A 22,768-nucleotide genomic window follows, 5' to 3' on the forward strand; every position below is an offset into this window, starting at 1 on the left:
GTATAGAATAATGGTTAATGTACATTCATGAATGCTCTCTTGAATTCGAACCAAGTGTGTACACAGAGGGGCATGTGCTGGGTCAATAAAGAGCGGTTTGACCAACGTGCATATAGGTGCACCTGGTCAAAGAACGAAACTCACAATCAAGTTGTGGCTGGAGTTCTTTCTGTATAACTCGCAATGTTGGTCCCTTGATGCCCCATGCAGGAGCTCAGTGTCGCGCTTTATCTAGGTGCCTACGCGGAACATGCTCTGCGAAGATATATTCGGTTGATAGCGGGTTCACTCACCAATTGTGCAACGTCTTGTGTGCCCATCATATTCCACCTCGACTTTGGAATCGACAGCCTGGAAAGCCATTGGCCAACATGACGGACGGCAAGATATAGGTAAGGTGCCTGGTGCCGTTGGCAAGCACGACTGACATGCCGTTGGCAAGCACGACTGACATGCCGATGTGAGCCAAGCCGGGATCGGCGCTAGCTGCATGCTGCCCACCAAGCTTCAGCGCCCCCGCCTTCCTTCGTTCCCGCTGGAAGCTCCCAGCAAGCGACATGCGGGGTAGCTCCTGATCAGGCCACAGAGGTGTGCATCCCTGACCCCGCAAGCAAGCAAGCAACGGATGACTGGCCACGAGCCCAGATCTGTCACACGCGTGAGTCGGTGAGGTGAGCCTCACATCTAACCCCCACTTCCTATACAAGCTGAGGAGCTCCCTCTCCATCACGTCACCTTCTGCTTTCATCCTGTCACGGTTGCGACGGCATCCTACGTTACGCTGAATCAGTCGATCACCAATTGAGTGGGCTGCACTGCATTACCTGAAAGCGAGGGGCTCAGTCCATTATCATCATCTGTAAGTGACCTCCCATTCGAGGGGTTCCAGAGCTTTGCAATCAAAGCAAACAGAAACTGCTCACCTTGATTCACAACGGCAAGGCTGACAAGATGCTAGTACCACCGTGGCTCTGCCTTCAGCTTCTCGCGCTCTCCTCCATGATGACTATACAGGCCAGCAAATTCACCCCCGAGGTGCTTCTCTCGGCGCCGAGGCGGTCCTCCGCCGTGCCCAACCCCTCAGGCAACAAAGCCTTGTACACCGTGAGCACATGGCGCGGAGCTCCGACCTGCGTGTCAATGCTCACTGTGTTCTCAGGTGTCTTCCTACTCTTTCCAAACCCACAGCAAGACGAGCCAGATTCGCGTCATTGATGTCCACAGCGGCCATTCGACGCTGTTGTACGAGGATGGCTCGTACAGCGAGCCGACGTGGATCAGCGACAAGGACATTCTCTTCTTCAAGAGCGGCGACAAGGGGTCCACGAGCTTGATGCTCGGACACTCCGGCCTCCCACAAGTGTAAGGAAACATTTGTGAGTCAAAGGCCATTCACTAACCTCGCATTCAGAGTCCAAGAGATTCGCAACTTTGACGGCAGCCTATCCAACCTCAAAGCCTACCGCATTTCAGATGAAGAGGTTGCCATTGTCTGTTCCGCCCCGACGACTCTTTCCGGCGCCATGTACCGCCCCTCGGCTGAGACCAAGGCTCTGTCTTCTGCCAAGGCATACTCCACCTTGTACGCCCGTCACTGGGATGCGTGGCAGACGGAGAACAGGAACTCTCTGTGGTACGGCCTGCTCAAGAAGAAGGGCAGCTCCTATGAGCTTCAGGGGCCCGGCTTGGTCAATGCTCTTAATGGCACCAAGCTCGAATGTCCCGTCCCGCCCTTCGGAGGCACGGCCGACTTTGACATTGGCCGGTCTGGTCTCATCTTCGTGTCGCGGGACCCCGACGTATCACCTGCCATCTACACCAAGACGAATCTCTACTTCATACCGCTCAAGACGTTCATCGAGGAGAAGCCTGCTCCGCCTCAGGAGGTCAAGACGGGCAACCTCCAAGGCTACGCAGCTGCGCCCGTCTTCTCTCACGACGGCAAGCAAGTCGCCTTCACCAAGATGAAGAGCAAGCAGTACGAGTCTGACAAGCCGCGTCTGCTCCTGATCCCCGATATCACCGAACTCACCGGTGTACAGGAGTTCTACGTGACGAAGGACGAGGTTGGCGGCTGGGATGCACGCCCTGAGTGGATCACCTGGAGCAAAGACGATAAGGAGCTTTACGTTGCGGCCGAGAAGCACGGGCGCGTCAGGCTGTGGAAGCTGCCGTCTTGCCCGGAAAAGGCCGTAGAAGAGCCCGAGTCTATCTTTGAGAAGGGGTCCATCATCGAGGCCCGACTCCTTCCCGGCAGTGGTAAGCTCCTCGTCAGCTCCAACTCGCAAATTGAGAGCTCGCTCTTCTCCGTGCTGGACCCGTCAAGCAAGAAGCTGGATTACGTGTCCTCGAGCTCCAAGCACGGCAAGACATTCGGCCTGTCGGAGAAGCAGCTGGAGAACTTCTGGTTCAAGGGTGCCGAGGGCTACGATGTGCAGGCGCTTGTTGTCAAGCCGTCCGATTTTGATGAGAAGAAGAAGTACCCTCTGGCGTTCCTCATCCACGGCGGACCACAGGGGGCGTGGAACGACAATTGGAGCACGCGTTGGAATCCGGCCATATTCGCCGAGCAGGGCTACATTGCCGTCATGCCCAACCCCGTGGGCAGCACGGGCTACGGGCAAAACCACACAGATGCGATCCAGAGCCAGTGGGGTGGTCTCCCCTATGTAGATCTGGTCAAGTGTTTTGAGCACATTGAGAAGAAGCTCGATTATGTCGATATTGACCGGGCCGTGGCGCTGGGTGCTTCTTACGGCGGCTACATGATCAGTGAGCGCACACCCTCGTGCGGATGAGCGACAACCTATGCTGATACGCGTCCAGACTGGATCCAGGGCAACGAGCTCGGACGCAAGTTCAAGGCGCTCGTGTGTCACGACGGTGTCTTTTCGACGCTCAACCAGTGGTCGACGGAGGAGCTCTTCTTCCCGCTGCACGACTTTGGGGGCCCGATCTGGGAGAACCGGGCGACATATGAGAAGTGGGACCCGGCGACGAAGCTGGCCAACTGGTCGACGCCACAGCTGGTCATCCACAATGAGCTCGACTATCGGCTGCCCATCTCGGAGGGCCTCGCCATGTTCAACGTGCTGCAGGCGCGGGGGGTGCCAAGCCGGTTCCTCATGTTCCCCGACGAGAACCATGTAAGTGCATTGTCTGGCTAGGCCATGTTGTAGGATGTCGCTGACTCTGGGTAGTGGGTTCTCAAACCGGAGAATTCGTTGGTGTGGCATAAGGAGGTTCTTGGTTGGATCAACAAGTATTCTGGTGTAAGCAAGTAAAGCAGGCATGTTGCGTGTCTCCTCCTTGGCCTAAGACCAAGTGACCTAGGACCTAGGCGCTGCGGGTTCTTCGAGACAGGCTACGGACAAGGGGGCTGCTGTGGTTATAACAGGAAGGTCTAGCACGGAGTATATGTTGGATTTCGCGCCGTCAATTTGTTCATTTACTTGTACGAGTTCATTTGAGATTCAGACTTGCCACTTGGACCAAGGGAACAGTGACTCGATTCGAGATGACATGTCTACTGCATATCTACTGTATACCGACTGCATGTCTACTGCATATACTGCATATACTGCATGCCGACTGCATATACTGCATACCGACTGCATGTGGACAGCATGTCATGGGGGGCAGTCGACATGGTCATGATGGGACGGCCAGCACCTTGGTACAGTGTAGATATGTGCGAATAGTACGTGAGCACGGTAACCTCCAACGTCTGTTAGGCCGTGCCTCGCTGAAGCTCGCAAAGCTGATCCTCCTCTGTTGCACCTCTTCACCAACGAGACCGACACTAGGCACGTGGGGAATCTTGTGCCAGCCCAATCTTGGGTCCAGAGCTCCAATTGCGATTCGCGACTACCGAAACATCATGCTCTGCGCCGCAACGCGCCTTCCCAGCTGGTGACAGACCATACAGCCGATTCTCGACCAAGGAAGTCTCCCCTTCTGTCTCGAACCCCGAACTCGAACCTCGAACTCGAACCTCGAACTCGAACCTCGAACTCGAACCTCGACAACGAAGCCATCTAGACCTTCCCACCGACACCATCACACCCACGGTTTGAAACTCGCGACCGCACCCCTCTCCATTCATCGAATCCCCAACGCCGCGAGCAACACGAAGAGCAGCACATCGCCACGAGACCGCCGGCCACCATGGCCCCCCCGACACCCCTCTTCCACGCCCTCCTCCGTCCCTGCATCCTCCAGATCCTGCGCGCGACAGGCTACCACGCGACCCGCCCCGCCGTCCTCGACACCCTCACCGAGCTCGCCGCCCGTTACCTCCTCACGCTCTGCCGCCACACGGCCGCCCGCGCCCTCGACCACAACCCCCACCACGACCCCGCCGACGAGCACCCCCTGCGCGTCGCCGACGTGCGCATGGCCCTCGAGGACGTCGGCGCCCTAGGCGTCGTCGAGCGCTTCGTCGAGCCCGACGACGGCGGCCGCCCCGCCACCGCGCCGTCCGGAGCTCCACCCGAGGACAAGACCTCGTCCACCAACACCACCACCGCCACCTCGTCCTCCTCCTCCTCCTCCGCCTCCGCCTCCGCCTCTGCTGCCGCCTACCGCGCCTGCCGCGGCGACGACGACACGCGCGGCGTCGACGAGTTTGTCGCCTGGTTCGCCGGCGCGCGGTGCCGCGCCATTCGGGACATGGTCGTCGACGGCATCGGCGAGGGCGTCGTCGGCACGGGCAATGCAGCGCAGGACGGGGACGTGCCTGCGGGGGATTACCTCCACGGTGAGCTCTCCCTTTCCTTTCTCTCGGCTCCCTTCCCTTCCTCTTTTCTTCTTCTTCTTCTTTTCTTCTTCTTCTTCTTTTTCCCGTGTGCTCCCACGCGCCGTGCTTCGTAGTCACGCTAACCGCCCGCGCGCCCAGCACTCATGTCTCGCCACAGCAAGTCGGCCGAGGACAGCAAGTTCCACGACACGATCCTCGGCCGCGGAAACGAGCACGCCAGCGACGTCCTCGTCGAGGGGGGCGACCTGTCGAGCATCGCCGGCTGGATGGACATGATGCGCGGGCCCTCGCCGCCCGGCTCGCCGACGCCGTCCGGAGGGTCTAGGCCGCCGAGCTCCGGGCTGAGTTCCGTCGGCGACCGGCTCGGTGACGAGGGCGACGGCATGGACCTCTCCTAGGGGACGTGACGAACTAGCTCCGTTCTCGTCCCAAATGAGGCATTGGTTGTTTTGGGGGCATGCGGCTTTCACACTTCATCGATTAGGGGGATGGAGAAGCATAGCGTAGGCGTTTCGGACTTGGGGAAATCAAAAAGAGGTCGGCAGGCGCGCGTCTCACCATGCGGCGCAGGCATTGCAACACCTCGCGGACAGGCACATGGTCAGTGGCAGAGGGAACCCGGCATTACTTGAGCATCGTTTAATTCAAGAGCATCAACGAGGCGCCATCTGACTACTATGATTGGAGAGTAACAAACGTGTTTCAACCTGTGATCCTAAATAGCCTCGCTGCAGGAACACTCGGCACCTATCGCCTCGCCTCGGCCGCGCGGTCCAGGTTGAACGCGGCGCTGATGAGCGCCAGGTGGCTGAACGCCTGCGGCGTGTTGCCCAGCTGCTCACCCGAGCGGGCAATCTCCTCGGAGAACATGCTGAGGTGGTTCGAGAAGCTCAGGGCATTCTCAAATATGTTGACGGCCCGCGGCAGGTAGCGCGGCTCGTAGACGCTGGCGCGCGTCATGGCCTCGACGAGCCAAAAGGTGCACATGCTGAAGGCCCCCTCGCGGCCGCCGACGCCGTCCTCGGAGAGTTCCGTGTCGTAGCGGTAGACGAGGCCGGCGCTAGTGAGGCCGCCCTTCTCGGGGGGCATGAGGATGCGATCCATCGTGCTGAGGAAGCGCGGGTCGTTGGGGGCGATGAAGAAGACAAGCGGCGCGATCAGGATGGACGAGTCGATCATCCTGTTGTTCTCGTAGCTCTGCACAAAACTCTTCATCTCCTTGTTGTAGCCTGGTTGTCTGGGTCAGCTTTCTGCACGTCTCGAGTCGTCAGTCCTGTGAAAGAACGCACCCTTGTCCATGATCTCCTCCATCAGATTATCCCGTGCCGCGAGCCACTTGGCGCGGCTCGGGCAGGGCAGGTTGCGCTTCTCGGCGAGACGAATGCCGCGATCAAAGGCTACCCAGAGCATGACTTTGGAGTATACAAAATTCTGCTTTTGGTTTCGAACCTCCCAGATCGACATGTCGGGCACTGAAGAAACATTAGCAGGGCGCTTTTGCGCAGGCACAGCATCGCTACGTACAGTTGACGAGCGTAAGCACGAAATCTTGAGTGCACTGGTTAGCTCCAATGCATAAGACTAGCAGCTGGGCTACATACCAAGCATATCTCTGACGGCGCACCACTGATCCCAGCTGATCGGCTTTCCGTACTTGTTGTACAGATAGATGGCATCCATCAGCTCGCCGTAGATATCAAACTGCTGGTGATCGGCCGCACCGTTTCCAATGCGCACGGGTTTGCTACCGCGGTAGCCATCGAGATGACCGAGCTCGCTCTCGGGAATGTCCGTCTCACCCCGGATGGTGAACATGATGGGCAAAGCCCCCTCAGGGCCACGGGACTTCAGAAAGCGTTCGCTGATGAAACCCATGTAAGCATCGGCTTCCTCTGAATACCCTAGGCGCAGCAGAATATAGATAGTGAAGCTCGAGTCTCGGACCCACGAGAATCGGTAGTCCCAGTTCCTGCCCGATCTGTCAGTTCCGAAGACCCTTTGTGTCACACAGGTGAGCAACGCGCATACCTGACACCGCCAATGTCCTCGGGGACAGAGAAAGTCGGAGCTGCAATGATGGCGCCCGTCGGCTCATAGGTAAGCATCTTCAGGATCATCAGGCTCCGCTGCACCACTTCGCGCCAGCGTCCCTTGTACTTGCTCCGCGAGATCCACTGGTACCAGAACGACTGTGTGTCGTGCTGCTGCTTGTCGAGCACATCCGTCGTGACATTGTCCGTCACATGGTTCGGCATGTCCTTTCGGAGCACAAAGGAGACGGCTTGGCCCTCGTGGACCTTGATGCGGGCTACAACACCCTCGCCGGGCATGCCGTCTCGCTTCACCGTGTGAAAGCATATCCCTGGGGCAGCGCCTGCTTCGACATCGCCACGATCGACAATGACGTCGAGTTGCAATTTTGTGTCCTTGCTGTGGAAAGTGGCCGTCCTGCTCTCGGCTCCTGGGTTGTAGGACGTCTGGAGGAGGGTCGTCGTATGCCCCTCCTGGGCGTAGTTGAAGGCCGGAAATATTTCAACATCTAAGGTGCTGCATCAGCAGTCGGAGGTCACCGCCCGAGGGACGTCATACTGACCCAGCTCGAGTTCTCCTCGGATACACTCAACACGACGGATGAGCCACTTCTTGAGCTCCTCCTGGATCTGGTACGTCTCACGGTAGGCGCTATGGCGGACATCCTTGAAGATGGCCGTGGCAGTTTTGGGACGCGGAAAGAAATCGATGAGATCAACTACACCCTCATCATGGATGTACCTCGTCTGGAGAATATTCGAAGACGGTAGGTACTGCTGCCTGGACACAGATGAGGTTCTGAGCCTGTTTCGAGTGTACATCCGACTCACTTGGTGGTGCATTGCATCTCAGCGGGGGGGCTGATGCTAAAGTGACCTCCCTTGTCCTTATCCAAGAGGCGACAGAAGACGGAGGGCGAGTCAAAATCAGGCCTACCCTTCTAGTCAATTCTGGGCCTTTATCTGTAGGAGCAGCGCCGCGGCGGCACCCACCAGCACATGAAGTCCACGGAACCGTTCATGCCGACGAGGGCACATGTGTGCATGTTTCCGATCATGCCATAGTCCTCAATGGGCAGGTAACCCGTGTTGGAGCTATTCTGGGCGTGTTTGGTGGAGCATTGATGAGCCATGGTGATGGCAAGATAGCTGCTGGCTGGTGTTGATGATCTGTAGATATGGGCCGGATAGGGCGGAGATGGAGGCAACCGTGAAGTGACTGCCGTCAGCGCGAGGGAGTGAAATGACAAAAAGAGGTGTGATGGACCAGTGTCTTGTTCAGCTCGGGTTCAAGCCAGCTGCGGAACTCCACGATGGCTTTCTGAGGACTGTCCGAGGGCTTGTCCCCGCGGTGGGCATGACTGATCTAGATCCAGTCCCAGCTCGGCCGGCACCTGCGACTTGGGGTTCAGCCTTTCGTACCCTTCCCTAAGTACCTTACCTAAGGTACCTTAGGTAACGAGGTACCTTGTATTACCTACCGACCTACATGGTACGTAATCTTTCGAACCTAAAGCTCCGTTAGTGCTGGGGTAGCTTGGGTAGGTAGGTATGGAATGTCAATTAGCGTCGGGCGACCTACGTCAAACTTAGTCAGCAGCGTCGGTCTCCTCTCATGGCATCATGACCTCTTCACCGGCCGAGAGACCTCAGGAATGTCCCAAATGCTCTCGTCAACCGATCGACCTCGTTCTTGGCTCCCATAGTTCAAACCATGCGGACGCACAAAGTCTTGTCCATGTTCATTTAAATGGCCTTGATCAGCATAATGTCTGAGGTGACCAATCTGCGTCGGCTTTCATGATTGCTTTTATCCCCAATCCTGTAAGATGTACTGAGTGGCTGAACACCTTGGCCTGCAGAGTTGTGGTTGATCTCTAAGTGCAGCTAATCCCGAAGCAAAACTGGGTTGCCTGTGCTAGCAAGGCAACGTCTGCTGATGCCGCATGTGTGCCCCCCAAGTTGGCACCCAAACCGCGAAGAAAGCAAGAGGCACAATATGGAAATTACCATGATGATCGATTCATAGCCCTCGGATCTGCGGACAGCATTCAAGCTAGATACCCTTGGACGCTTCCAAACTAACAGCTAAGGCGGAGCAGAGAGGGCTGATAGTGTGAGGATTGTTCATGACAGCTGATTCACCCCACCGACGAGTTCAACTGTCAGGATTATGCCATGTTCTTTCGCTATTGTCTCTGGAAGCTTGGCTGTGAGCCTTGGATTTACACCAAGACGCCGTCGAGGCGTGTACAATGAAAAAGAAACAGGAAACGATAAAAGAGTGTCATGGCAGTATTCTTACCGTGAAGATGTCGAGTGAGAATCGAGAATAGAACAACCGTAAAATACTTGGATTAGTGTCATCTACACAAAGAGGATGGAAGGTGGGCTCCTTATTCTTTCCCAGTCATACCACACATACATTGATCCGTGATGAAAGCGGGTGCGCACGAATGCTCTCTTGGGTCCGGGATGGCCAGGCCGCCACAACTCTATTAGCCTATTGTTTGCCTAACTGGTCGACTTTCACGTGATGTCCCGTGCCTTGGACTTGAGCGCACGTGCCATAGGCATAGTGAATACATGCCACAGGTATTTGGGATAACGGTTCATAGGTAGTTTTCCAAAATTGGCAACTGTATTGCCAGGAAGGGCTCGTCATTTCCAGTCACGACAATCGAGATGGATCAAGCCGAGCAGCCAGATTTCAGACGAACTCAGAAATCCTTCGTTGCGCTGTGTGCGAACACCCCGGCAGCGACCGAGGGTGTGTCTGTTTCGCGACACTGGGAGACGATCTCAGCGTCGTTGGAGAGATGATGCCGTTCAGAAATAATGACGTTTAGACATGATTACATCAAGACATGATCCGGCTGGCTATATTGTGATTTGCATACCATGTAGGCATGTGACACGTCCATATACTAACCGGGGGCAGTTGCATAATCCTGAAAACGCAGAGGCAAACGCAGTCAAGCAGTGAGACTGGGTAGGTGGCTCGATCCTGAAAGCTTCCAGCACGGTCCCAGGAAAGGGAACCCTCGCATGGGGTGCAGAAGCAGTGCGTTGGCATCATGCGACACACGATGGCCCCCTCATCACCTGCATCTCCTCGTCCCCAGTTGTCCCTTAGTCCCAAATCTTTACAAGGGGGTGGTCCCCGAGCCTCCCTCAAGTCCCGCCTGTGGCCGACCCTAATGAGCGACCCAACTGCAAGCGAGTCCACTGGAGATGCGCCAAGACACCCCGCCGATCCACGACACACACACGGCAAGGGCCAACGGAAGGGAAGGACCATCCCTTCCGCAGGTCGCCCAGCCACTCCTGGCTTGCCACCCATACCTTTCTGATCCTAACCGCCTGCCCAGTCCGAGGACGAACGTGCCTGGCTCGGGTAGCAGCTGCCCAGCAAACCGACTGACTCCGCACTTGTGACCGCCAGAAGTGACCCACTGGTGGATCCCGCCCAACCCTGCTGTGCGCGAAGTGGACCGTGTGGTGGCTGTAGCCGTGGACCTGCTGTGGTATGGTCAACCAGCACGCTGGTGACTGGTGACTGGCGACTGAGGACTGGAGACTGGAGACTGGAGCCCCTGGGCACATCTCGTCTCCTCACTCCAAGACAGGACTGGACCAGTACTGCCACTTGGACCGGCACTGGATCGTGCATCGGGACCAGGCACGAATTGAAAACATGACACCTCCTTCACCATCTCTTGACCGCCTTCTTGACCCTACATCTGCTTCTCCTCCCTCCTCCGCGCGGTCACGACCATCCCTAGATACCCCATCCTCCGACTCCCACAACGAGGACCAACCCACTCGCCCATCCTCTCCCTCTCCTCTCGACGGCGTCTGCGATCTCGAACCGCTTCCCGAACCCCTGTCTGGTCCATCCACCCACGCGACCACCTCGAATGCTCTCACACACTCGATAGCGTCCTCCTCGGCTTCCTCTCCTTTCGCCGCCACTGGTCCCTCGTCCGGGCCCATCATTGAGATGGAACCAATGACCGGTGCCGGCCATCGCCGGCGCCGCAGCAGTCTCATGCAGAGCGTCGGCGCAAGCACGCCTGACAGAGCCGCCCGCCCTCGCGCACAGTCGCTTCGAACACCCGGCGCCCGAGCGCCAGGCGGCCTTGCTGAGGAACCGAAGATCTCGGAGGAAGCTCCAGGGGCTTTCCCATCAGCCTCTGCAGATCCCGCGGACGACAGTTTCTCGGACGAAGACCTACATGATGACGAGGAGACGGGGCTCACAAAAAAGGACAAGAGGCGGAAGCGGCAGAGGAAGAGACGCAACACACTTCTCGACCAGAGGATAGCAAGAGGAAGGTGATATCACAGCGGAGAGAAGAAGGAGGGCCGACCACAACGTCGTCAGGAACCTGGCCATCAACGCTTCGTTGATCCTGTTGTGGTACATTTTCTCACTGAGCATCTCTTTGGTACGTCGCGACATCCCCATCAGCCCGTTCTCTCCGTGCGCTCCGAAGCTGACTCTCCGTCCCCGTTGTCCTACAGTACAACAAGTGGATGTTCGATAAGGATCGTCTCAATTTTGCGTTCCCCCTATTCACAACAAGCTGTCACATGCTTGTCCAGTTTGCCCTGTCCGGCCTGGTTCTCTACTTCATCCCATCATTACGACCTCAAAATGCCCAACACAACTCGGATGCCGGTCGGTCACGACACGAGACGGAACCCGATCGGCCCTTGATGTCGAAACTATTCTACCTCACGCGCATCGGACCTTGCGGCGCGGCAACAGGGCTCGACATTGGCTTGGGCAACACGTCCCTGAAGTTTATCACCTTGACCTTCTACAGTACGTCATCAAAGACTCTGACGCCGTCCGTCATTGCTGCCATTGCTAACCTTGTAAAGCCATGTGCAAGTCTTCGTCTTTAGCATTCGTCCTGATCTTCGCCTTCATCTTCCGACTCGAAAAACCGACCTGGAGACTTGTTGCCATCATAGCCACCATGACTGCCGGCGTCGTTCTCATGGTATCAGGCGAGGTAGAGTTCAAGCTCGGTGGCTTCGTCCTCGTCATTTCCGCCGCCTTCTTCTCTGGTTTCCGCTGGGCCCTCACTCAGATTCTTCTACTGCGCAACCCTGCCACATCCAACCCCTTTTCTAGCATTTTCTTCTTAGCACCCGTCATGTTTGTGGTTTTGATGGCGATCGCCATCCCCGTCGAAGGATTCCCTGCTCTCTTCGAAGGACTCAAAGCACTCGTCAATGAGTGGGGCATCATCATGACCCCCCTTTTCCTGCTGTTCCCCGGCTGTATCGCCTTTCTCATGACGGCTTCCGAGTTCGCTCTGCTGCAGCGGACCTCAGTGGTCACGTTGTCGATTGCTGGAATTTTCAAAGAGGTCGTCACCATTTCAGCCGCCGCCCTCGTGTTCGAAGACCATCTCACTCCCGTCAACGCCGTTGGGCTTGTCACCACCATGCTTGCCATTGTCGCCTACAACTGGATGAAGATTCGCCAGATGCGACAGGAGGCTCAAGAGGATGTCCATCGTGGACACGCGGAGCCCGACAGCGCTTCCAACGACAGCGGGAGTGACACCGAAGACGTCGTCGGCGAGCAAGCTGGTCTGCTAGCACGGTCGAGTGCCGATATTGACGATAACCTCGTTACTCTCGATGGCGACATTATTCCCAATCCCGCTCAGGACGCACATTTTGAGGCGCAGGAGTCTCGAACGGCACAAGCTCATAGGGATAATTGAGCAGCCCATGACTGGTCGTTCGTTGAGAGAGAAATTTTTCTATAGGTATTTCGGCTTTTTTTCCCCGGAAGGGGCCAGCATGCGACGCCTTAGAATGGCGAGCGCTGAAGCAGAAGATGAGAAGAAGACGGCGATACATAAGCCTCGTGAGCCTTTTGGATCTAGGCAGAAGGGCCAGAGGCATGCCGTATGGTGCGTGGAGGAGCAGATCACGTGCGTGCTCGCAAGAGGCGATTGTGCTGCTAACTTTGATCTGATGATACCCCGATACAACTCCGGACGAGGATTGACACATGACTATGTGCTCCCTGATTGAGTATCAAATTACTTTATCGAATCTGAATGCCCCATGCGCCCTAAGCGCCTTATCCATGCAGCGTGCTTTGTATAGAAAGTGTTGCAACACAAGACTGTTGCCCAAATCACTGAACCCTTCACGCCGTTGCGCATTTGTTCTTCCCGAACGGGCATTATTGCCCTAACCCAGCAGGCGGAGGCCATTCTTCGTCTTCTGTCCCGGCTTCGATACGCCCCCGTGGTGTACCGGCCCCAAGGTAGCATCGCCGCCGCCCTCCTGCCTGCCGCCCACGCCGCTGCTGCTGCCACCGCGGTTCTTGTTCTTGTGGTCCTTGCCGTGCTTCCCACGGCCTTTCTCCTTGACGTTGGTGACCTTGATTTCCGTGTTGGCCTTGCGCACGACGACGGGGTGGCTCTGGATGTACTTGCCGTTCATCTCCTTGGCAGCCTGGAAAAAGTCGTCGGCGTCGCTAAAGGCAACAAAGCCGAAGCCCTTGGACTTGGACGTGCGCTTGTCGCGGACGACGCGGGCCTTGGCGACCGAGGGCCAGCGCGCAAAGGCCTTGAGGAGGGACTCGTCCGTCACCTCGCCGGCGAGGTTGCCGACGAAGAGGCGCAGGTGCGAGGGGTCCCACTCGACGAGCGTGTCGTCTGTCCACTTTTTGCCGCCGCCCTCGCGGACGACCGTCTTCTTCCTGTCGCCTATGGCGGCGGCTGCTGCGGCTGCTGCGGCGGCGGCGGCCGCCGCGGCGTCGGGGTCCGGGCCGGGGATGGTCGAAGGCGCGGAGCCCGGGGTTGATGAGGAGGCGCCTGTGGCGTCGCGGCCGGAGTAGGCGCTCTGCCATTGGGCTATTTGGGCGGCGAGCTCGGGGTCGTACGAGGGGTCGGCGGCGGCGGCCGTGCCGGGGGCTGGGAAGGGGTTACGGATCTGGGGGCCGGCGCCATAGGATGCTGCGCTCGCTGGCGCGCTGTAGGCGCCTTGTTGGTAGGTGCTGCTGCTGCTCGGTTGCTGCGGCTGCTGGGGGTACCGGTACGGTTGTGACTGCGCCTGGTAGGGGGCGGCGCTCATGGAGGATGCGGGCTGCTGGTAGGTGGGGTAGGAGGAAGGGCCGTACTGGCCGGCGGCCGGGGCGCTGCCGGCGCCATAGCTGGGAGCGCTGGAGTAGGAAGATTGGGCGGGTGTGAAGGCCGGCTTGAAGGAGGACTTGAAGCCGCCGCCGCTGCCGCTGCCGCCTGATGATGCGCTGGCTGAAGGAGGCGGACGGGCGGGCAGTGACGGGTGCGACGAGTTGGATGAGGCGTTTGAGATACCTGGAGGGGGCGGGTAGGCCATGATGAATGAACTGTGCTTTTTGGGAATAAAACGTGGTTTGGTGCTGGCTGTTATGGAACGTACCTCTGAGCCGGTTTCCTGCTCAAAGAGTGCCTGCGTTTGAGTGGAGGGTATTTTTTAATCTTTCAATCGGTACTGCGATTGTCAAAGTGACAATATCTCGGTCGTATTGAAGTTTTGGCGCAAACTGTAATGGCAATCGCGTTGTCGTGATGTTGATGCAGGTGGAAAAATCCGTATCCACTTCAGCCTTGGACGGATGGGAGCCTGGTGCGGGATGTGTGGCGTCCTCGCGGTGAAATCACGTGCACAGAGGCTGCGATGTGTGGCTGGAGCGTACCAACCCCCCACGCTGTTCATGGTTCTCCGGAAAATTTGGTCGCGAGGGAATTGTTGGCCATGACATCTCCTTGACTTCTGCCGGGCTAATCAGTCATGTCACGGCGGAGTCTCCGCGGAGTCTTCGGGCGGGCGCCCGGTGGCTCGGTGCAGCCCCGAAGACGGCTGGATGCGACATTTTTGTCACGATTCATCCGTATTTAGCGTGGATCCCAACGGATAAGAACGCCTGAGCTCAATTCGCTGGGCGCGAGCTTCGAGCCTCACAGGCCTCCCGGATGTCAGGAGGGGGGGGGATTCATTAACATAGACGCCCGAGGCGGAACCTCCACGAGTGAGGCAGCAGAATTGTCGGGCAGAAACCGGAATGCAAATGCTGGCTGTCCTCGAGGATTCCGGAACGCTTGGGAGCAACGCCATCTCCAGGCCGAGGCAGGGGTGCCAGGCGAGGCTGAGAACATGACCATGATGCCCCTCAAAAGAAACGCATTTGCGAGGGGCACGCACTACCACCATCAGTAGGGCCGGAGCTTCCGCGCATAGAGGGAGGCGGTGCGATTTAGGCCGACGGCAGCCCGACGGTCAGTCATGACCAGAGGCAACTCAACGAGGTCGCAGGCGTTCCCATTTTATTCGGCTTGGAAGGTTGGGGGTCATTTGGGGGTCACTTCATACCAATTGGTGCAGGTGCGCCGGATTTCGAAACCTCTGGGCTCTTACATTACAACCAGCCTTGGGAGGTGTCCGTAGTCGCAGTCGCAGATCGCGTTCCCTGGAACACCCGCAGTGTGAGGCAGAAACTGGCATGGCGAGCGGCCAATGGGATGGTTCGGCCGAAGCGGATTCGGACCACAGTGCCCAAGGGTTCTAGTTCTAGGTAGAGGTTAAGGGGGGTCCACGATGGCTTCGTGTCCCACGTCACGTCCACCGGCGGCCGGCCTGGTTTGTTTGGGCTGGACCAGTGATGCGGGCCATGGGCCGCTTGGTTCAGGCTGCCCCTCCATGCGCGCCCATGACGACGCTGCTCTGAGGAAGTGGCGCGCGGTAGATGATGCTCGGTGCTTGATCAGCAAGGATTTCGCAAGTCATGTTTGATGTTTGGGGTGTATGCGACGTTTGTCCAGGAGGCACCATGGTACTGTGTAGCAAGGTACTGTGTAGCAAGGTACTGTGTAGCAAGGACGGCATATTTTTTTTTCTCTCCCTCTTTTTCTCCCGCCCCCAATCTGTCAGTAAATGGTTCGTTCTCTCCTTGCTATGTATGTGTGCACATGGATCGCGGAAAGCATATTTGCTTTACTGTATGATGCTGATTGCAAGCGGCAGTCGAAGCGAAAGCAGAGCGAGCTCAGCACCCCACGCGCGCCTGGCAATCTTCAGCGTCATAATCGATCCAATGCCCGCTAAAACCCTACGTTGGACCGTGGCACGCCGCGGCGTTAAGCCCAGTGCAGACAAGAGATTCTCCATGTCGCATATCCTAGCAACCGGGATCAAGACCCAAAATCACCCCGCCGCTCACAGCAAGCAGGTAACGTAAGGTAAGTACCTAAGGAGGGGAGAGGGGAGAGGGGGGAAGGGGGAGGGGGACAAAAGGCAGGCCCCACCCCTCATTGCCCCTCCCTCACTCACCTCCCGGCCAGGCACTGTGACACCCGCCCGATGATTGGGGCGCTCTGTCATCGCCCATCCCATCCTCTCCCCATGAGCCTACCTAGAGCCTACCTAGAGCCTACTTACCTAGGTAGAGCCTGGAGCCCAAGCCTGGAGCCTATGAGCCAGGAACTCCGTAATAATAACTTCCGCACCCCCCTCAGCTCTTGTCCTGCTCCGGTTCGGTTCGGTTCGCCTGGAGATAAATATCTACACCTCTCCTCCCACCACTTTCTTCCCTTCCCGCTGAACCCACCTTGCTGCTGTAACTTCAATCGCAAGCAATCCGATCCCACCAAACGACCTTCATCATGTCTGGCGCCGTGTAAGTCAAAAGCTCCTCTACCCCTCCATCTGGCTCCTCTGCCGCTACCTCTACCTCTCTGTCTTTGCCTCTGGTTCTGGCTCAGGTTCCTGGCTCTGGTTCTGGTCTCTCTGCCTTTCCTCGTCCTTCGTCATGACGGAAACCCGAGCGATTACCCCAACACCCCGCCCCTCAACCCTTTTTTGTTGCTCGCCCAGGCTCTGGCACCTTCCACGATGACACGGCAGTCAATTCCCGCAATCTCGCGCCCAGGAAGCCGACTCTCGTGTCATTTGTCGAAAATGCCATTTTCTGCGGCAGCAATGCTGGAGGCACTGCGCTTGAGAGTGACGGCGCCTCGAGCCAGTCCAAGAAGAATCCCAAGCCAGATCACCCCTCCTCCCCCCCACTTGCCTTGATTCCCCTCGCTCTGACGCCTCCATCGCCCCGACCCAGCGCTCGTCTCGTCAACATTGTTGGCGGCGTCGTTCCAGCTCTGTCTTCCTCCGTGACGAAGTCCAGTACTGACAATGTGGCAAGCGCGGATCTCGGCCTTGTTGGCCTTGCTGTCATGTAAGTTTCTGAAGCCGCCCCTCCTTTCGAGCTGTACCGTCTCTGCCGGAACAGTCCCCCCCCCCTCCCCCTTTCCGCCCCGCGCCCGTGCTGAGACCGTTGATCAGGGGACAGAACATCATTCTGAACATGGCCGACCATGGCTACACCATTGCGGCCTTCAACCGTACCGTTGCCAAGGTCGACCGGGTTCCTCGCGAACGAGGCCAAGGGAAAGTCCATCGTTGGCGCCCACTCCATCGAGGAGTTCGTCTCCAAGCTCAAGACGCCCCGCCGTGTCATGCTCCTCGTCCAGGCCGGCAAGGCCGTCGATGACTACATCGAGACCCTCATTCCCCTCCTCGAGCGCGGCGACATCATCATTGATGGCGGTAACTACAACTTCCCCGACTCCAACCGCCGCACCCAATACTGCGCCAGCAAGGGCCTGCGCTTCGTCGGCTCCGGTGTCTCCGGTGGTGAGGAGGGTGCCCGCTACGGTCCCTCCATGATGCCCGGTGGTAACGAGGAGGCCTGGCCTTTCATCAAGGACATCTTCCAGGACATCGCCGCCAAGAGCGACGGCGAGGCCTGCTGCGACTGGGTCGGTGACGAGGGTGCTGGCCACTACGTCAAGATGGTCCACAACGGTATCGAGTACGGTGACATGCAGCTTATTTGCGAGGTAAGCTCACGTCCGCTCCCCCATCTGCTGTCTTTTGTGTCTCTTGTGCAGTGCCATGGGCGGCATGTTGAAAATGGACGCTGACCTGGACCAACCAACTAGGCCTACGACATCATGAAGCGCGGCCTCGGCATGTCCTACAAGGAGATGGGCGACACCTTCGCCAAGTGGAACACTGGTGTCCTTGACTCCTTCCTCATCGAGATTACCCGTGACATCCTCTACTTCAACGACGACGATGGCACTCCCCTTGCTGAGAAGATTCTTGACAAGGCCGGCCAGAAGGGTACCGGCAAGTGGACCGCCGTCAACGCTCTTGACCTCGGCATGCCCGTCACCCTGATCGCCGAGGCTGTCCTCGCCCGCTGCCTGTCCGCCATCAAGGACGAGCGCACCAAGGCCTCTGGTGTCCTTCACTTCGAGAGCCGCGTTCAGAAGTTCGAGGGCGACAAGCAGCAGTTCCTCGACGATCTCGAGCAGGCTCTGTACGCCTCCAAGATCATCTCGTACGCCCAGGGCTTCATGCTCATGCAGGAGGTACGTCTTTTGTCACCCCCCGGCGCACACAAGCCAGATGCTCTGCAGAGATGTGCGACTTGCTGACACAAAAACAAAAACGCAGGCCGCCAAGGAGTACGGCTGGAAGCTCAACAAGCCCTCGATCGCCCTCATGTGGCGCGGTGGTTGCATCATCCGCTCCGTCTTCCTCAAGGACATCACCTCTGCCTACCGCAAGAACCCCGACCTCCAGAACCTTCTGTTCGACGACTTCTTCAACAAGGCCATCCATACCGCCCAGCCCGGCTGGAGAGACGTCGTCGCCAAGTCGGCGCTCCTCGGCATCCCCACCCCCGCCTTCTCTACCGCTCTGTCGTGGTTCGACGGCTACCGCACCAAGGACCTTCCCGCCAACCTTCTGCAGGCCCAGCGTGACTACTTTGGCGCCCACACCTTCCGTGTCAAGCCCGAGCACGCCAACGAGAAGTACCCCGTCGACACGGATGTTCACGTCAACTGGACCGGCCGTGGCGGCAACGTTTCTGCGTCTACGTACCAGGCTTAAAAGGGGTGTGTGCGCTGTGGTAATGGGTCCGGGTCCGGACAGGATGGGGTGATCTTACGTACTTGCCAGCCAGATGCTGGATCATGAAATGAAAGACAATTGTAACATGAACCTTGCTCCAAAGTGTCATGACGTGCACAGGTCGTGATGCTGTGACACTGATGTTGCCTGGAAATGGAGCCTACCAACTGAAGCCTGCATGTACCATGTACTCCTCATGGCACCCCGACAGGTAGGTACTTGGTACCTGCGGACCTCCCGAACTAAACCCGATCCGAAGGAGTGCGTTGCGTGTCTCTGTCAGGTGGTCCGTGCGCAGCCTCGTCGCGAAAGGATTTGGGGTTGGGGCGCGCCGTGACCAGCGTCCAACACGACGAGGAAGGGCCAGGCTGAACAACCATCAACCACAGTGCCACTCGCCGAGCAGCATTCATCGTCCAGCCCCCCCTCATCATATCGGCAGTCATCTACACTTCAGCGCTGCCCGGTCCGAGGACCCATTAGCACCCGAAAAGGCAACGACACTCTTTCCTAGATTTCCACCGAGTTCGGATCGGCCGCTGACGCGCCTTCCCTCGCTTGACCATGGCGCAGCAACAACCAATTCATGACCCTAGCGACGCGATCGAGGAACAGCTTGTAGGCCATCACCGTGAATCCATTGATTCACCCCTTTGACTCTCCAGACATCGCGCTGACACGACAGGCAGCTTCCGCACATTCACCTCATTTCCGCGAACCAATATCCCAACCAAGGCCGACTCGACCTCCAACACGTCACCAAATGGCTGCTAGGCGCCCCCCAGGTTGCCAAAGACAAGGCACCATTTTTCTGGACCTATCTTGACCGCCCCAACGATGGTCAGGTTCTCCTCACGTGGCAACCGCTTAAGAGGCTGGGAACCCAGTTTGCCAGCGACGGCATCGTCTGGGCGCCTGAGCAGTACCACCGCCAGGAAGTCGGCAATGGACTGGTACGCATGATTTGTCCCATGTGACGTTGCCGCTGCAACTCGCTGACTTTGACAGAACCTTGAGATCTACTACAACAAGACGGGCTTCGCGCCCGGCGACCCAGCGGCCGTCCGCGCTCGCCGGAGGTTCCGACTGGTTCCCTCGCAACAGGTCAACATCAACGCGCCGCAGCCCGACATTAGCCTGTGGCTCGTACACTACGGCCAGGCCGACCCCCAGGACCGTCTCCCGATCAACATGGTTCCCTTCACGCCAGACAGCCAGACCATGCTGAACCAGCGCAACTACCTCCAGAACTGTGGCCAGATCACGCGCAAGGACTTTATGCTGTCCGACCGCGGCAACTGGCCGCAGATTGCGTGGCCGCGTACTGGCGGTAACCGACAGCAGGTGTACGCGCCCATTCAGTCGAGGCGACTCCCCCAGCAGATGGCGTATCCCACCCACCCGCAGGTCATGCCCACCGGACGCCGGGGCGGCCGCCAGACGCAGGCGCAGGCGGCAGCGCAGGCGGCGGCTCAGTCTCAGGCGCCGCCTCCGCCTCCCGGCTCCCTGGCTGCCCTCCAGCTCGAGCTGGAGGACGAGGATCTCTACGGCGATGTGTTCGACACGCTGACGCCCCGGGATATTGCACTCTCTCGGTACCAGCAGAACCACGAGTGGATGGAGGAGGTCTTGTCCTCTCCGTACTCGCTCATTCACATCACCCCTCCCGACCTGGGTCTCGGTCTGAAGGGCGAGCTCGCTCCTCTCACGGACGGCATCTTCTCCTCGCAGGGCGGCGAGGCGCACCTGGAGAACCCCGACAAGCCCTACATCGGCAAGCTCGACAAGGGCCTCGCGGATGAGTTCAGGAAGCGGGCGCAGGAGCACATTGACACGACAAATGCCGAGATTGAGAAGATGAAGGCTGACCACGAGGCGGCCATCGCCAAGATGAAGGCCAACGCGACCATTCTCAGCGCAGAGAAGGAGCTCCGCCACTCGGTCGAGGAACGCGGATCCGAGTTCTGGCGTCTCGAGGGTCAGGTGACTGACTCGGACGAGGGCAGCAGCGCCTGGTCGCAGAAGCACAACAAGAAGATCGACGACATTGTGGCGCAGGTCGAGGCGCATCTCGGACGTCAAATCGCGGTCCTCCATGGCGTGAACCGGGTGCAGGCGGGCGGCTACTTGGAACCCGTGCCTGAGCCTGCCAAGAAGGCGACGCCGGCGCCTGTGAAGGAGGCGACGCCAGTCGCTGTCCCCAACTTGGGCGCCGAGTCGAACGACATGTCACGCCGTCCTTCGCAGGCCGGATCGCAGCAGAGCGGGGCTACCGGTGATGACGCTGATATCGACATGGGCGGTACGGCTGCGGGTCTTTCTCGACGAGATGCATACGGGCTTATCGTCGATGTCCACGACCCTCAACTTCCCCACGCCGTCGGGACTGAACTCAAGTGTGGCGACGCCGGCCAACTTGGGCGCACCCTCTCCCCGCGCCGGCTGCAGCGTCCGGTCCTGGGCCAGACGTCTCCATGGCCAACACGGATGCCAACAAGGATGCGGCGGCCAGCAGCGGACAGGATCAGGGCAGCGGCGATTGGGTCGTTGTGCCCAAGGGTGGTGTGTCTCCCGACGCGAACGCGAACACGACGCCTGCCTCTGCCTCTGCCCCTGCCCCTGCCCCTGACGCCGCGGCGGCCGCAGCAGCAGCAGCAGCAGCAGCAGCAGCAACGGCACCTACTGCCGTTGCCGCTCGGCAAGGCTCAGCCGTGGGAACGCCGGCGCTCACTGAAGGCGACAACGACTTTAGCTCGCTCGGTGACCTCGATACAGCGGGTGAGGCGCTGGCCGGCTACGACGGCGGGCTGGACGGCGGAGCGGGTTCGCTTGGCGATGGGTTGGACCTGAACATGGAGATGGAAGATTCGGCATTCGGCGACGCGTTCCACGGGCCATCAAACACGAACACGCCGGGGGAGAATCAATCCGAGGGCGTGTAGGACACTGCATTGGGTTGCTTCAACATGTGAGGCGACGCCCTTCTTTTTTCCCCCTTTCTTTTTTCCCCCTTTCTTGCTTTGCCAGCTTGCCTCTATCGAACTCTATTTCGGGTCTCTAGGCCCCCGTTCTCCCACCGTATCTCGATCAGGTTTGCTGACTGCGTTTGTTCTTCTCGCCGTAGCCCTGACTACGAAGGCGTTTAGGGGCACTGCGATTGAGGCTCCGTATCTGGTTCCGGGTTGGGAGTGTCTGGCAGGGTTACATGGGGCACGGTTTCTTGGCGATGCACAGTAATGCAACGTGTGTGGGAGCTTTCATCAAGATGGGAATACGTGTACTTGTACAGACCATGGCGCTAGCTGTGTGCATTCAATAGCTCCAAATGCTTTTTTTTTTATTTTTCTTCTCTCTTTCTTCGCGCGTGCCCTGCCCGGCCGGGATGGGGTGGACGGAGCATGTCTCGGTATTCGCACATCTGCCCTCATCTGGCCATGTCCTAACCCCCTCCCCCTTGTCGGTGCACCTGCGTGTTCGTTGTCTGCTGTACGTCTGGCTTCTGGGTCAGCCAAGCGAGTCGAGACTGCGTAAGACAAGAGGGCAGAGGAAGCAAAGAGACGAGTTCCATTGAGGCGAAGCGAAAGCGGACGTCAGCCGCGCGACGAGAGAGCGCGACATGCTGGCCTCGGCGTGTCTGTTGGTTCGGAGCCGGTTGTTTGATCGGCTGCAGGGGTCGGACGTTTCGAGACGGCCTCCTTGTTTCCTGGGACAGCCTCTTTTCGCGTGGATGCTGGACTCTGGGTAGAGGAGGGGGGACGGCCATTTTGGATGACGTGTGTCGTCTGAGGGTTGCGCCTGTGCATTGATGCCATGGGATTTGGGGTTTTCTGGGCGATGTTTGGGTGAAGGCTTGGGGATGACGACTGATGTTCGTTCATCGCTGTGGTTGGAGATGATGGTCACGCGAGTCGTCTCAGGAATGGAGCCGACGACCAAAGTCAATCTCAGGTCCCCTCACGGTGTGGCTTGTGAGATGGTTACCTCG

At 58.3% G+C, this 22,768-nt stretch overlaps 7 protein-coding genes across 7 annotated transcripts; 5 read left to right on the forward strand and 2 right to left on the reverse strand.

The window, feature by feature from the left end:
* Positions 1-951: 951 nt before the first annotated feature.
* Positions 952-3,284, forward strand: VDAG_04408 (dipeptidyl-peptidase; the record flags this gene model as incomplete). The annotated part of the gene is made up of 5 exons (XM_009650855.1): positions 952-1,104; positions 1,160-1,362; positions 1,412-2,772; positions 2,827-3,146; positions 3,201-3,284. 5 exons carry the CDS (start codon positions 952-954, stop codon positions 3,282-3,284), a joined length of 2,121 nt encoding a protein of 706 aa, XP_009649150.1.
* An 883-nt stretch (positions 3,285-4,167) lies between these two features.
* VDAG_04409 (bromodomain associated domain-containing protein) lies at positions 4,168-5,157 on the forward strand (the record flags this gene model as incomplete). The annotated part of the gene is made up of 2 exons (XM_009650856.1): positions 4,168-4,759; positions 4,898-5,157. The coding sequence occupies 2 exons, from the start codon at positions 4,168-4,170 to the stop codon at positions 5,155-5,157; spliced, it is 852 nt and encodes a 283-aa protein (XP_009649151.1).
* A 349-nt stretch (positions 5,158-5,506) lies between these two features.
* On the reverse strand, positions 5,507-7,922 carry VDAG_04410 (glycosyl hydrolase; the record flags this gene model as incomplete). Its single annotated transcript, XM_009650857.1, has 8 exons — positions 5,507-5,988; positions 6,049-6,231; positions 6,284-6,307; positions 6,361-6,728; positions 6,788-7,298; positions 7,353-7,594; positions 7,621-7,722; positions 7,783-7,922. The coding sequence occupies 8 exons, from the start codon at positions 7,920-7,922 to the stop codon at positions 5,507-5,509; spliced, it is 2,052 nt and encodes a 683-aa protein (XP_009649152.1).
* Positions 7,923-10,486: 2,564 nt separating this feature from the next.
* VDAG_04411 (solute carrier family 35 member C2) lies at positions 10,487-12,536 on the forward strand (the record flags this gene model as incomplete). Its single annotated transcript, XM_009650858.1, has 4 exons — positions 10,487-11,127; positions 11,177-11,240; positions 11,317-11,620; positions 11,680-12,536. The coding sequence occupies 4 exons, from the start codon at positions 10,487-10,489 to the stop codon at positions 12,534-12,536; spliced, it is 1,866 nt and encodes a 621-aa protein (XP_009649153.1).
* A 478-nt stretch (positions 12,537-13,014) lies between these two features.
* On the reverse strand, positions 13,015-14,166 carry VDAG_04412 (RNA-binding protein; the record flags this gene model as incomplete). Its single annotated transcript, XM_009650859.1, has 1 exon — positions 13,015-14,166. The coding sequence occupies one exon, from the start codon at positions 14,164-14,166 to the stop codon at positions 13,015-13,017; it is 1,152 nt and encodes a 383-aa protein (XP_009649154.1).
* Positions 14,167-16,469: 2,303 nt separating this feature from the next.
* VDAG_04413 (6-phosphogluconate dehydrogenase) lies at positions 16,470-18,871 on the forward strand (the record flags this gene model as incomplete). The annotated part of the gene is made up of 6 exons (XM_009650860.1): positions 16,470-16,483; positions 16,784-17,035; positions 17,143-17,215; positions 17,247-17,699; positions 17,802-18,236; positions 18,322-18,871. 6 exons carry the CDS (start codon positions 16,470-16,472, stop codon positions 18,760-18,762), a joined length of 1,668 nt encoding a protein of 555 aa, XP_009649155.1. The 3' UTR covers positions 18,763-18,871.
* Positions 18,872-19,347: 476 nt separating this feature from the next.
* Positions 19,348-21,725, forward strand: VDAG_04414 (uncharacterized protein; the record flags this gene model as incomplete). Its single annotated transcript, XM_009650861.1, has 4 exons — positions 19,348-19,401; positions 19,473-19,736; positions 19,792-21,085; positions 21,181-21,725. The coding sequence occupies 4 exons, from the start codon at positions 19,348-19,350 to the stop codon at positions 21,723-21,725; spliced, it is 2,157 nt and encodes a 718-aa protein (XP_009649156.1).
* Positions 21,726-22,768: the final 1,043 nt, after the last annotated feature.

Source organism: Verticillium dahliae, genomic scaffold (assembly GCF_000150675.1).
Source record: "Verticillium dahliae VdLs.17 supercont1.7 genomic scaffold, whole genome shotgun sequence".
In the NCBI taxonomy this organism is placed as follows: Eukaryota; Fungi; Ascomycota; class Sordariomycetes; order Glomerellales; family Plectosphaerellaceae; genus Verticillium; species Verticillium dahliae.